Source organism: Somniosus microcephalus, chromosome 4 (genome assembly GCF_052327205.1).
Source record: "Somniosus microcephalus isolate GS21.2 chromosome 4, FLI_Smic_1.0, whole genome shotgun sequence".
In the NCBI taxonomy this organism is placed as follows: domain Eukaryota; kingdom Metazoa; phylum Chordata; class Chondrichthyes; order Squaliformes; family Somniosidae; genus Somniosus; species Somniosus microcephalus.
Window position 1 is genome coordinate 35,584,160 of NC_140990.1, and position 15,434 is coordinate 35,599,593.

General features: G+C 46.0%; 1 protein-coding gene across 5 annotated transcripts in view; it reads right to left on the reverse strand.

Moving 5' to 3' along the window:
- Positions 1-2,560: 2,560 nt before the first annotated feature.
- LOC147118617 (uncharacterized) overlaps positions 2,561-15,434 on the reverse strand; it is a 35,643-nt gene continuing 22,769 nt past the window's right edge. For all 5 annotated transcript variants that reach the window (XM_085984503.1, XM_085984501.1, XM_085984498.1 and 2 more), the window contains one exon: positions 2,561-4,276. In XM_085984503.1, the coding sequence (XP_085840629.1) occupies positions 2,904-3,914 (1,011 nt within the window). In that variant the 5' untranslated portion in view covers positions 3,915-4,276 and the 3' untranslated portion in view covers positions 2,561-2,903. The remainder of the gene's footprint in view (positions 4,277-15,434) is intronic.

Here is a 15,434-nt window from a genome sequence, read left to right on the forward strand (position 1 = left end):
TCCAAATGTACCACATCCACTAGTTCTCCCTTATCTATTTTACCAGTTACATCCTCAAAAAGTTCCAGTAGATAAGTCAAGCACGATTTACCTTTTGTAAATCCATGTTGACTTTGTCCGATCCTGTCACTGTTTTCCAAGTGCTCAGCTATTACATCTTTTATAATGGACTCTAGCATTTTCCCCACTACCGATGTCACGCTTACCGGTCTGTAATTCCCCGTTTTCTCCTACCACCTTTTTTGAATAGTGGGGCAACATTAGCTACCCTCCGATCCATGGGCACTGTTCCAGATTCCATCGAATGTTGGAAGATGATCAGCAATGCATCTACTATTTCTAGGGCCACTTCCTTAATTACCCTAGGATGTAAATTATCAGGCCCTGGGGATTTATTGGCCTTCAGTCCCATCAATTTCCTTAACACCATTTCCTTAGAAATACTGATTTCTTTCAGTTCCTCCCCTTCATCAGACCCTATGTTCCCTGACATCTCTGGGAGGTTATTTGTGTCCTCCTTTGTGAAGACAGACCAAAATATGTATTTAATTGGTCTGCCATTTCTTTGTTCCCCATTATAAATTCCCCTGATTCCGACTGCAAGGGACCTACACTTGACTTCACCAATCTTTTTCTCTTCGCATATCCATAAAAGCTTCTACAATCAGTTTTTATGTTCCCTGCATTCTATTTTCCCCTTCTTAATTAATCCCTTTGTCCTCCTTTGTTGAATCCTAAACTGCTCCCAATCCTCAGGTTTACTGCTTTTTCTGGCCAATTTATATGTCCTCTCCTTGGATTTTATGCTATTCCTAATTTCCCTTGTTAGCCACGGTTGAGTCACCTTTTTTGTTTTATTTTTATGCCAAACTGGGATGAACAATTTCTGCAGATCATCCATGCGGTCTTTGAATGCTTGCCATTGCCTAGCCACCGTCAACCCTTTGAGTGACATTCCCCAATCAATCCTACCCAACTCGCACCTCAGACCATCATAGTTTCCTTTATTTAAATTCAGGACCCTAGTCTCTGAGTCAACTGCTTCATCCTCCATCTTAATGAAGAATTTTGTCATATTATGATCGCTCTGACCCAAGGGGCCTTGTACAACAAGATAGCTAATTAATTCTTTCTCATTACCTAATACCCAGTCTAAGATGGCCTGATCTCTGGTTGGTTCCTCGACATATTGGTCCAGGAAACCATCCCGTAAACACTCCAGGAATTCCTCCTCCACAGTATTGTTACTAATTTGGTTAGCCCAATCTATATGTAGATTAAAGTCACCCATCATGACTGCTGTGTCCTTATTGCACGCTTCTCTAATTTCCCTTTTAATGCCATCCCCAACCTCTGCATTACTGTTTGGAGGTCTATATACCACTCCCACTAATCTTTTCTGCCCCTTAGTATTTCTCAATTCTACCCATAGATTCCACATCATCAGAGCTAATATCCTTCCTTACAATTGTGTTAATCCCTTCTTTAACCAGTAATGCTACCCCACCTCCCTTTCCTTTTTGCCTATCTTTCCTGAATATTGAATACCCCTGGATGTTGAGTTCCCAGCCTTGGCCACCCTGGAGCCACGTTTCCGTAATCCCAATCAAATCGTATTCGTTTACCTCTATTTGTGCAGCTAATTCTTCCACCTTATTACGAATGCTCCTCGCATTAAGACACAAAGTCTTCAGGCTTGTTTTTTTAATGCTCTTAGACCTATTAGAATTATTATTTACTGTGGCCATATTTGATTTAAACCCTTGATTTCTCTGACTGCCACTTTTGTTTTTCTCGTTCCTATCTTTCACTTTTATCCTTGTTTCCCTTTCCTCTGTCCCCCTGTTCAGGTTCCCAACCCCCTGCCATTTTAGTTTAAACCCTCCTCCAGAGCACTAGCAAACACTCCCCGTAGGACATCGGTCCCGGCCCTGCCCAGGTGCAAACCGTCCGGTTTGAACTGGTCCCACCTCCCCCAGAACCGGTTCCAATGTCCCAGGAATTTGAATCCCTCCCGCCTGCATCATTCCTCTAGCCACGTATTCATCTGAAATATCCTTCTATTTCTACTCTGACTAGCACGTGGCACTGGTAGCAATCCTGAGATTACTACCTTTGAGGTCCTAATTTTTAATTTACCTCCTAACTCCCTATATTCAGCTTTTAGGACCTCATCCCGTTTTTTACCGATATCGTTAGTGCCTATATGCACAACAACTGACTGTTCGCCCTCCCCTTAGAGTTAGATACAGAGCAAAGCTCCCTCTACACTGTCCCATCAAACACTCCCAGGGCAGGTACAGTACGGGTTTGATGCAGTCACTGACACCAATCTCCTCCTGTCTGATATAAACCAACCCCACAGGCCCAGAAAGATTAAACTCAACCCGTTACTTGGATTGGACTTGTCTCCGTTCCTATGCCGAGGAGATTGCTGTACCAGACGGGAGGGGCAACATTTGGGGACTCTCGATTCTCCACCAATTCCCATTCCCCTTCTTTCTGGTGGATAATGGAGGTGCCACTGTGTGTAATGTGCAAGTCAGTAAGAATTGTCAGCGAGGATTAATCAGCAGTTTTTAATTGGAAATGTTAATCAGTGGAACTTCTCAGACAATAAATTGTATATTTTGTACCAAAGATCAATTTAGGGTTAAAATAAGAAATTATTTGACAATTATGAATTTTATGAAAGTCCTAAATTAAGGGGAAAGATCACAGACAGCGGTTCTTAAAGGGACATTGCAGCCCCAACAAGTCAATCAGCTATATATTCAGAATATTAATAACCCTATAACTGGGGAGTTTATTGACATCAGCAGAAATAAACCTCAACTGACAGGATGATTTCAGTCCTGGATGTGATGAATAGCCGCAATAACATCAGAATGTAACTTCTGTAGTCACTTGTGAGCTCGCTGGTGTCTCAGCAGGTTGAATGACAGAGTGAATCCCTTCCCACACAAGGAGCAGGTGAACGGCCTTTCCCCAGTGTGAACAGACTGGTGGCTCCGCACGTGAGATGACAGAGCGAATCCCTTCCCACACACGGAGCAGCTAAACGGCCTCTCCCCAGTGTGAACCCGCTGGTGTTGCAGCAAGGTGGATGAACAAGTGAATCGCTTCCCACACTCTGAGCAGGTGAACGGCCTCTCCCCAGTGTGAACTCGCTGGTGTCTCAGCAGGTGGGATGACTGAGTGAATCCCTGCCCACACACGTAGCAGGTAAAAGGCCTCTCCCCAGTGTGAACTCGCTGGTGTATCAGTAGGTAGGATGAACTAGAGAATCCCTTCCCACACACAGAGCAGATCACTGGCCTCTCCCCAGTGTGAAGTTGCTGGTGTGTCAGAAGGATGGATAAACGAGTGAATCCCTTCCTACACACAGAGCAGGTGAACGGCCTCTCCCCAGTGTGAACTCGCTGGTGTGTCACAAGGTTGGATGATTTAGTGAATCCCTTCCCACACACAGAGCAGGTGAACGGCCTCTCCCCAGTGTGAACTCGCTGGTGTATCAGCAGGGTAGATGACTGAGCGAATCCCTTCCCACATATGGAGCAGGTGAACGGCCTCTCCCCAGTGTGAGTGCGCTGGTGTAGAATGAAGTCAGATGACAGCCTGAACCTCTTCCCACAGCGAGAGCAACTGAATGGTTTATCATCAGTGTGAATTCGCTGGTGTTGAATTAGTCCCGCAGAGCTTTTAAAGCAGTTCGCACAGTCGGAGCATTTAAAAGGTCTCTCGTCTGTGTGAACTTGCTGGTGTTTCTGCAGGGTGGATGAACAAGTGAATCCCTTCCTACACACAGAGCAGGTGAACGGCCTCTCCCCAGTGTGACTGCGTTGATGAATTTCCAGCTTGGACGGGGAAATGAATCCCTTCCCACAGTCCCCACATTTCCACGGTTTCTCCATGGCGCGGGTGCGCTTGTGTCTCTCCAGTTTGGACGATCAGTTGAAACCTCGTCCACACACAGAACGTGTGTACGATTTCTCTCCACTGTGAATGGTGCGATGTTTTTTCAGGCTGTGTAACTGGTGAAAGCTCTTTCCACAGTCAGTGCACTGGAACACTCGCACTCGGGTGTGGGTGTCTTGGTGCTTTTCCAGTCACACTGATGTTTGAAATCTTTTCCCACGGACAGAACAGACAAACATTTCTCCTTCCACATTCAAAGGCCGATGATATTCGGGTCCTGATGAATTGAGTGAGTGTCAGATCTTGATGTGATGTTTGGTTTGAGTTTCAAGTCTGCAACTCCTCCCCTTCTGATACCCTGTAAAAGAAGTTTACAAAAATCATCACTAAGTATAGGATAGAAATTCAGAACAGACAATTCTAGTTTCACACGTGGGGATTCTAACCCTGGGACTGTACATGGTGATCACTAAACACAAAACCCAGGCTGTTAATCATTTTCAGCTACTGGACTTAGCGTGTGTCCCACAGCATCGCTCTCACTTTTAACGTGTGAATAGAGCATCACGCCTGCAAACCTGGTTTGAAATTTAAATTCCCTCACCAAATGTATTTAACAAAAGATGAACAAGTAAACACATCACAGCCCACTAATCCAGCGCTACATTCACAGGAGGAAGTCTGTTATCTAACTCCACGAATGGACACGATAAAGAAAGATCCCAAATGTAAGAGTCCCTCGAATCCTTTGAAAAGACCTTTCAAATCCTGACCGGTTCCTCCCTTATTCCAGAATTCCCCAGCCTTGTGGGAGTCGACATTGGTCAAAAACTGCTAATTGGACATTTTTAACTGATTTTTCAGCTGTTTTAAGCTGACCAGGTCCTTCACTCAGAGAATCTCCAAGGAGACTCTGATTTAAACCCAGCTCTCCCCTCTTTTATATCCAGAATTAGATAACCGGGAATTTAAATACCTGACCACTCAAATTGAAAAGGGCCCGATATACAGACTGAAACAATCACACAGCTCTGGATCAGTTTGAATTATTCCTATCTGCAGCCTGTAACCGATGAAACTTGTAATACTGAGGCTGAAATTCCACTTCCGGGTGCCGGATTCCGACCCCGGGACTGTACATGGGGATTCTAACCCTGGGACTGTACACGGGGATTCTAACCCTGGGACTGTACACGGGGATTCTAACCCTGGGACTGTACATGGGGATTCTAACCCTGGGACTGTACACGGGGATTCTAACCCTGGGACTGTACCTGGGGATTCTAACCCTGGGACTGTACATGGGGATTCTAACCCTGGGACTGTACCTGGGGATTCTAACCCTGGGACTGTACCTGGGGATTCTAACCCTGGGTCTGTACATGGGGATTCTAACCCTGGGACTGTACATGGGGATTCTAACCCTGGGACTGTACATGGAGATTCTAACCCTGGGACTGTACATGGGGATTCTAACCCTGGGACTGTACATGGGGATTCTAACCCTGGGTCTGTACATGGGGATTCTAACCCTGGGACTGTACCTGGGGATTCTAACCCTGGGTCTGTACATGGGGATTCTAACCCTGGGACTGTACATGGGGATTCTAACCCTGGGACTGTACATGGGGATTCTAACCCTGGGACTGTACATGGGGATTCTAACCCTGGGACTGTACATGGGGATTCTAACCCTGGGACTGTACATGGGGTTTCTAACCCTGGTACTGTACATGGGGATTCTAACCCTGGGACTGTACATGGGGATTCTAACCCTGGGTCTGTACATGGGGGATTCTAACACTGGGACTGTACATGGGGATTCTAACCCTGGGACTGTACATGGGGGATTCTAACCCTGGGACTGTACATGGGGATTCTAACCCTGGGACTGTACATGGGGATTCTAACCCTGGGACTGTACATGGGGGATTCTAACCCTGGGACTGTACACGGGGATTCCGGCCCTGGGATTGTACACGGGGATTCTAACCCTGGGACTGTACATGGGGATTCTAACCCTGAGACTGTACATGGGGATTCTAACCCTGGGACTGTACACGGGGATTCTAACCCTGGCACTGTACACGGGGATTCCGGCCCTGGGATTGTACACGGGGATTCTAACCCTGGGACTGTACATGGGGATTCTAACCCTGGGACTGTACATGGGGATTCTAACCCTGGGTCTGTACATGGGGATTCTAACCCTGGGACTGTACATGGGGATTCTAACCCTGGGACTGTACATGGGGATTCTAACCCTGGGACTGTACATGGGGGATTCTAACCCTGCGTCTGTACATGGGGATTCCAACCCTGGGACTGTACATGGGGATTCTAACCCTGAGACTGTACATGGGGATTCTAACCCTGGGACTGTACATGGGGATTCCAACCCTGGGACTGTACATGGGGACGCAGCTCTGAATGAATGAAAGATTTGCATTTCTATGGCGCCTTTCACAACCTTGGTCGTCCCAAAGCGATTTATAGCCAATGAAGTACTTTTTGAAGTGTAGTCACTGTTCAGTGTAGGACAGGCGACAGCCAGTTTGCGCACAGCTAGCTCCTGCAAACAGCAATGTGATAATGACCAGATAATCTGGGTTTTTTAATGATGTTGATTGAGGGATAAATATTGGCCAGGATACCGGGGATAACGCCCCTGCTCTTCTTTGAAATAATGTCCTGGGATCTTTTACGCCCACCTGAGACGGCAGACAGGGCCTCGGTTTAACGTCGCATCTGATAAACCGGCACCTCTGACAGTGCAGCACTCCCTCAGCACCGCACTGGAGAGTCATAGATTTTTGTGCTCAAGTCTCTGGAGTGGGCTTTGAACCCAAAACCTTCTGGGCCTCTTTTACAATTCTGTGGCATGTAAACTCTAAGCTTGGCACTTACCAACACCTTCAGGAGAGATGGTGAGAAATGCCGTGTGTGGAGAGTGAGGATAAAATAACAGACATTGATTGGCTCTCCCGGGCACTGGGACCCGGATGGAAGCAGACACTGAAGCCCCGCCCACTCTTTGTTCCTGTACTAAGATGGCCGCGCATGCACCATTACACAATGAATCAAAATGGCGTCGCACTAGAACTTTCCACCCTCCTTTACAATGATAAGAACAGAAGAAGTAGGAGCAGGCCATACGGCCCCTCGGGCCTGCTCCGCCATTCGATAGGATCATGGCTGATCCGAACCTAGACTCACGTCCACTTCCCTGCCCTCACCCCATAACCCTTAATTCCCTTATCAGCTAGGAAACTGTCTATCTCCGTTTTAAATTTATTTAATGTCGCAGCTTCCACAGCTCGCTGAGGTAGCAAATTCCATAGATTTACTACCCTCTGAATGAAGAAGTTTCTCCTCATCAGTTTTGAAAGGGCAGCCCCTTATTCTAAGATTATGCCCCCTAGTTCTAGACTCACCCATCAGTGGAAACATCCTCACCGTATCCACCCGATCAAGCCCCTTCACAATCTTATATGTTTCGATAAGATCACCTCTCATTCTTCTGAAATCCAATGAGTAGAGGTCCAACCTACTCAACCTTTCCTCATACATCAACCCCCTCATCTCCGGAATCAGCCGAGTGAACCTTCTCTGAACTGCCTTGAGAGCAAGTATATCTTTTCTTAAATATGGAAACCAAAAAGCTGTACGCAGTATTCCAGGTGTGGCCTCACAAGTACCCTGTATAACTGAAGCAAGACTTCCCTGCTTTTAATACTCCATCCCCCTTGCAATAAAAGCCAAGATTCCATTGGCCTTTCTGATCACCTGCTATACCTGCATACTAACCTTGTGTGTTTCATGCACCAGGAACCCCAGATCCCTTTGTACTGTAGCACTTTGCAGTTTCTTTCCATTTAGATAATAACTTGCTCTTTGATTTTTTCTGCCAAAGTGCATAACCTCACACTTTCCAACATTATATTGCATCTGCCAAATCTCTGCCCACTCACTTAGCCTGTCTATGTCCTTTTGCAGGTTTTTTATGTCCTCCTCACTCACTGCTTTCCCTCCAGTCTTTGTATTGTCGGCAAACTTGGATACGTTGCACTCGGTCCCTTCCTCCAAATCGTTAATATAGTTTGTAAAGAGTTGGGGTCCCAGCACTGACCCCTGCGGAACACCACTAGTCACTGATTGCCAACCCGAGAATGAACCATTTATCCCAACTCTGTTTTCTGTTAGATAGCCAATCTTCCACCCATGCCAGTACATTACACCCAATCCCGTGATTTTTTAATCTGGTGCAATAATCTTGTGTGGCACCTTGTCAAATGCCTTTTGGAAGTCCAAATACACCACATCCACTGGTTCCCCTTTATCCACCCTGTTTGTTATGTCTCAAAGAATTCGAGCAAATTTGTCAAACATGACTTTCCATTTATAAAACCATGCTGACTCTGTCCGATTAAATTATGCTTATCCAAATGTCCTGTTACTGCTTCCTTAATAATGGACTCCAACATTTTACTAACCAGAGATGTTAGGCTAACTGGTCTAGTTTCCAGCCTTTTGTCGACTTCCCTTTTTAAATAAGGGCGTGACATTAGCAGTTTTCCAATCTGCTGGGACCTTTCCTGAATCCAGGGAGTTTTGGAAAATTAACACAAATGAATCCACAATCCCTACCGCTACTTCTCTCAAGACCCTAGGATGTAAGCCATCAGGTCCAGGGGATTTATCCGCCTTTAGTCCCATTATCTTACCGAGTACCACCTCCTTAGTGATTTTAATTGTGTTTTAACTCCTCTCCCCCTATAGCCCACTGTTTGTCCAGTGTTGGGATATTTTTAGTGTCCTCTACTGTAAAGACTGATACAAAATATTTGTTCAGCGTTTTTGCCATCTCCATGTTCCCCACCACTAATTTCCCAGTCTCGTCCTCTAAGGGACCAACGTTCACTTTAGCCACCCTTTTTCTTTCATATAACTGTACAAACTCTTGCTATCTGTTTTTATATTTTTTGCTAATTTACTTTCATAATCTATCTTCCCTTTCTTAATTAATCTTTTAGTAATTCTTTGCTGGCTTTTAAATGCTTCCCAATCTTCAATCCTCCCACTAGATTTGGCTACTTTATATGCCATTGTTTTCAGTCGGATACTAGCCTTAATTACTTTAGCCACGGATGGCTGTCTTTTCTTTTATGCCCCTTTTTCCTCAGTGGAATATATTTTTCTTGAAAGTTGCGAAATATCTCCTTGAATGTACACCACTGCTCCTGTACTGTCTTACACTTTAATCTATTTTCCCAGTCCATTTTAGTCAACTCTGCTCTCATACCTTCATAGTCTCCTTTATTTAAGCTTAGTACGCTGGTTTGAGATCCAACTCTCTCACCCTCCAACTGAATTTGGAATTCAACCATGTTTGGTCACTCAGTCCAAGGGGATCCTTTACTAGGACATTTTTTATTAATCCTGTCTCATTACACAAGACCAGATCTAAGATTGCCTGCCCCCTGGTTGGTTCAGTACCATACTGCTCAAGGAACCCGTCCCTAATACACTCTATGAACTCTTCCTCAAGGCTGCCATGCCCAATTTGATTAGTCCAGTCAATATGAAAGTTAAAATCCCCCATGATCATAGCTGTTCCCTTATTACAAGCCCCAACTATTTCCTGATTTATACTCCGACCAAGAGTTGCAACTGTTAGGAGGCCTATAGACTATGCCCACTAGTGACTTTTTCCCCTTCTTATTCCTTATCTCCACCCAAACTGTTTCACTATCCTGATCCTTTGACCCAATATCATTTCTCACTATTGCAGTGATTACATCCTTTATTAACATAGCCACCCCACCTCCCTTTCCTTTCTGTCTGTCCTTCCTAATTGTCAAATACCCCTGGATGTTTAGTTCCCAGTCATGGTCACCTTGCAGCCATGTTTCTGTAATGGCCACCAGATCATACCCATGTGTAGTTATTTGTACCGTCAACTCGTCTATTTTGTTACGAATGCTGCGTGCAGATAAAGAACTTTTAAATATGTTTTGTGACAATTTATTCCTGCTTTTACCCCCTTTACTATTTTACCTTTATCTTTATACATTCTGTCCCTTCCTGACACACTCTGGTTTTTCATTCCCCCACTGCTACCTTGCTCTATTGCCTTCTCCGCTGACATTTTTATTTTTTGCTCTCTTGAAACCTCCCCCCCCCCCACTAATTAGTTTAAAGCCCTCTCTACAGCCCTAGTTATTCAATTCGCCAGGATTCTAGTCCCAGCACTGGCCAAGTGAAGCCCGTCCCAACAGAACAGCTCTCTCCTGTCCCAGTACTGGTACCAGTGTCCCAAGAAGCAAAACCCATGTCTCCCACACCAGTCTTTGAGCCACGCATTTAACTGATTTTATTTACCCTAGCCAAATTTGCTCATGGCTCAGGTACCCTAGTGGTTGTTGTTTTTTTTTTTTTTTTTTTTTTTAAATTTGGCCCCTAGCTGCTCATACTCCCTCAACAGAACCTCTTTCCTTGTCCTATCTATGTTGTTGCTACCAACAGGGACCACGACAACTGGATCCTCCCCCTCCCACTCCAAGTTTCTCTCCAGCCCAGAGGAGATGTCCTTAACCCTGGCACCAGGCAGGCAACACAGCCTTCGGGACTCTCGCTCTCGGCTGCAAAGAACCCTATCTATCCCCCTAATGATACTATCCCCTACAACATTTCTTTTTACTCCCCACACTTCAATGGCCCCCCCATTCCACGGTGCTGTGGCCAGGTTGCTCATCCTCCCTGCAGTCCCTGTTCCCGTCCCCACAGGGAGTAAGAGCCTCGAACCTGTTGGACAAGAGCAAGGGCTGCGGCTCCTCCAACACTACCTCCTGGATCCCTGTACCTGCCTCACTCATAGTCACACCCTCCTGTCCCCGACCACGGACTACATCTGAATTAGTTAATCTAATTGGTGTGACTACTTCCTGGAACACAGAGTCTAGGTAACTCTCCCCCCTCCCTGATGTGTCGCAGTGTTTGAAGCTCAGACTCCAGCTCATCAACGCAGAGCCGGAGTTCCTCGAGCAGCCAACACTTACTGCAAATGTAATCACTGTGAACATCAATGGTGTCCACCAGCTCCCACATATTGCAGCAGCAACACATCACCTGCTCTGCCATTCTATGTAATTAATTAAATTTATTATTATTTTTAAATGATATATTTAAGGGCCCTGGTTTACAAACTGTCCCGCTACACCACAGAGATCTTAACAACTATAAATCACAGAGTTAAAATTTAAAAAAAAGAGATATACTCCCAACCAATCACTTACCTGCTTTGTGGTGATGTCACACCGATTACTTTTTACTTCTCTCCCTCTGAGATTGGTGAGGCCTACCCGCGCTCGGGCTCACCTTTTATAGGTCGCTGCCGCTCGAGTTCCCGCCGCTGCCGCACTGAAGCCTACCCACGCTCGGGCTCACCTTTTATACTCACCACCGCGCGAGTTCCCGCCGCTGCCGCACTGAGGCCTACCCACGCTCGGGCTCACCTTTTATACTGCCGCCGCTCGAGTTCCCGCCGCTGCCGCACTGAGGCCTACCGATGCTCGGGCTCACTTTTTTATACTGCCGCCGCTCGAGTTCCCGCCGCTGCTGCACTTAAGCCTACCCACGCTCAGGCTCACCTTTTATACTCACCGCTCGAGTTCCTGCCACTGCCACACGGAGGCCTACCCGCGCTCGGGCTCACCTTTTATACTGCCACCGCTCGAGTTCCCGCCGCTGCCGCACTGAGGCCTACCGACGCTCGGGCTCACCGTTTGATACTCACCACCGCTCGAGTTCCCGCCGCTGCCGCACTGAGGCCTACCCATGCTCGGGCTCACCTTTTATACTGCCGCCGCTCGAGTTCCCGCCGCTGCCGCTCTGATGGCAACTATGTTCCTGTACTAAGATGGCCCCGCATGCAGTTACACAATGAATCAAAATGGCGTCGCACTAGAATGTTCCGCCCTCCTTTACAATGATGGTGACCGTTAACCTGGGCCTGTTAGCGGGAGAAATCCCCGCAGCTGCAAACACGGGATTTTCAGATTATTATTCAGGGCTTCCGACCTACCCCAGTTGTTTAGAAAGCCGCCTCACCTACCTACCGGACCATTATTCTTCTGCACTCCTCGATTCTTACCCGCTGCGGAATCGCGTTCCTGGCTTCGGTTCCTGTACGTCTCCAGTATCGCACTGCACATGCTCAATATACCCCTACCGCGCCTGCGCACTGGGCTCCTGCAGTCTGGGTGCGGCACATTCCCCACTGTGGGGAATGCTGGGTAAAAGCCCCCGGAAAGACCATGTTAGTGACCAGAACAGGATTTACTGTGATTGCATTGAGGACTGAACCATGTTCATTCCAGCAGTTATGGTTTGTTTCTGCTGATCGTAATAACCTGCGCTGTAAAATAGTGAATAAATCAGCTTTGTTTCAAACACACAGTGTGCCAAATATTTGATTTGATTTCTCCATGATAAGAGAAGAATAATTAATGATCTGTTACCGACTGTTTAATTTTTGGGCCTTTGCTTACTCTAGATTATTTCCGTTCTCATCTAGTTCACCTTCTATCACATCAAACCCCAAGCTTGCTCCGTTTGAGTATACGACTTGTGGGTGTCATAGACTGAACTGTAGTGTCTCACTTACACTCATCTTCACACCACAGGGACTGGAGTGCATCACCACCACAGGCAATTAAATGTTAATTTAATTCATTAAGTTTCCTTTAATGTTTTAAGTTAAGTTACAGTTGATTTGTTAGCACAAATGAGTACACTCAGCTGCAATTCCTTTGCACCATAGCTTTATAGAACTATCTTGCATAAGTTTTGAAATGTGTTATCATCTGTATCTTTATCTATTACCCTTTGTGGATTCGATTTAGTAAAACTCCTCCACACGTACTGCATGTGATAACCTTTGAAATGTTCTGATCTTTGTAATAGTAATTTCTGAGCTTGATAGTAACGAGATTAAATCAACGAGACCAACATGCCTTGCACTATTTCTTTAATCGAGATAATTGTTTCAAATACTTCCATTATCAGGTCTTTAACTCCTCCATTGATCCCTGTCTATGATCCTTTGTTAGGAGCTAGGGTTAGGGTGTAGGCTTACGGGTTAGTGGTTTGGGGCTAGTGGTTATTGGTTATGATTGGGGTTAGTGGTTGGGGCCAGTGGTTATTGGTTAGGATTGGGGTCAGTGGTTGGGGCTTGTGGTTATTGGTTAGGATTGGGGTTAGTGGTTGGGGATAGTGGTTATTAGTCAGGATTAGGGTCAGTGGTTGGGGGTAGTCAATTGGAGGTTAGGCTTAGGATTTAATGATTAGGGTTCGAAACCACTATTAACATCATCTTTTTTCATTTCATGTTTTTTAACCTCACACAGACGAGTCACGGAACAGCCTCACGAATTGTTCATTCAAGGAACATTCTTTCTGGCTGGAGCCTGATTTTTTCCCTTCTTTCACATCTCTACAGTTCTCACAGAAAAATACATACACTTTGGGATTTGGGGACAAGAACAGGCGGATCCAGGTGTTGGGCTAGTTACATCCAATCATCAGCCTGCCTGAAAAGGGCTTCTGAAAATAACCTGTCACCATCTGATTCCACCGTCATATCTTCATCCAATACCCGCCTTTCACCTTCATTAAAGCAGGTTTCACCACCATGACCATTCTCCACACTGAGGCTCTCGGATTTCCATTTATCGTCTCAGTGTAAGTGGTCCCTGGATTTGGTGTCTCAGTCTAAGTGGTCCCTGGATTTGGTGTCACAATGTAAGTGGTCCCTGGATTTGGTGTCCAGATTCTTTTCCAGCCATTTTGAGCTGTCCCTTACCCTGACACCAGAAAGACAACAAACCCTTCAGGACTCTCGATCCTGACTGTAAAGACAACTATCTATTCTTCTAATTATAGAATCCCCTATACGACAATGTTTCCACTCTGCTTCTCCACCCCTTGGACAGCCTCCTGTTCCATGGTGCCTTGGGCAGCATTCTAGCTGTCCTTCCCAGTCTTTCTCCTGATCCTCACAGGTATGGAGTACTTTGTACTTGTGGGACAGGAGCAGTGTCTGCTGGACTTCCTTCACTACTTCTCCTACATTCCCCTTTCCCGGCTGACTGACAGTCACACTCTCCCCTTCCTGCACCTGTGCTTTCTTCTGGTGTGTGACTGTACTCGAGTAAATTATCCAGTAATTCCTGCTCCTCCCTTATATGTCGGAGTGTCTCTAGCTCGGACTCCAGCTCACTGACTGAGCTGGAATGTCATGAGGCAGAGACATTTGCTGCAGATGTGGCAGTCTGGGACAGTCTCGTTGTTCACAAACTCCCACATACTACAATCCCCAAACACTGCCTGGTCTTTATGAAAGAATGAATTTTATTTTTTGTTATCTGTAATTTATTTCATAAACTGTGATCAATTACTTTGCTATTTATCAGTTATGAGCATCTTTAAAAGTAGTTAGAATTTAATCACTTACATAGTTTTCCTTTGACTTACACTTACTTGCACCATGCTCTAGATCTATGGTCACCCTGTGCGGAGGGGAGCGGGCAGGTTGGAGAACCTCCTCGTGGGTCTGCTCCTGGGCCTGGTCAAGAAAGCCATTAATTGGTCCAGGCAGTCGAGGGGGTCGTTCAGCCCGATTGCCTGCCTCTCTTCCGCGGCCATGTTCGCGCCCGGGTGGCCCTGGAGATGGAGCACGCGGTGTCCGCCGGCACACTCGAGGCCTTCCGCGACTGGTGGGCACCGCGGGGACTGGAGTGCATCATCACCCCAACAACCACATTTTAATTTAATTTGTTAAGTTTCATTGTAAAGTCTTATTAGTTACAGTTTATTTGTTTAAGTGTGCATGGAAAAAAAAGAGTACACTTACTTGCACTAATAAATCCTTACTAAGTCAAGCTTAACACTAACCACTAAAGAGACTAAAAACACAAAGGAATATCAATGCACTTACCGATATACTTATGTTAATTTACTCAGCTGTGTGTTGATTATGATAGAAACATAGAAGATAGGAGCAGGAGTAGGCCATTCGGCCCCTCGAGCCTGCTCCACCATTCAATGAGATCATGGCTGATCATCCAAATTCAGTACCCTGTCCCTGCCTTCTCCCCATATCCCTTGCTCCCTTTAGCCTTAATATATCTAACTCCTTCTTGAGTATATTTAATGAATTGGCCTCCACCGCCCTCTGTGGAAGATAATTCCACAGGTTCACCACTCTCTGGGTGAAGAAATTCCTCCTTATCTCTGTCCTAAATGGCTTACTCCTTATCCTTAGACTGTGACCCCTGGTTTGGACTCCCCGACCATCGGGAACATCCTTTCTGCATCTAGTCTGACTAGTCCTGTTAGAATTTTATACGTTTCAATGAGATCCCCTCATTCTTCTAAACTCCAGCGAGTGTAAGCCAAATCGACCCAATCTCTCCTCATATGTCATTCCTGCCATCCCAGGTTCAGTCTGGTGAATC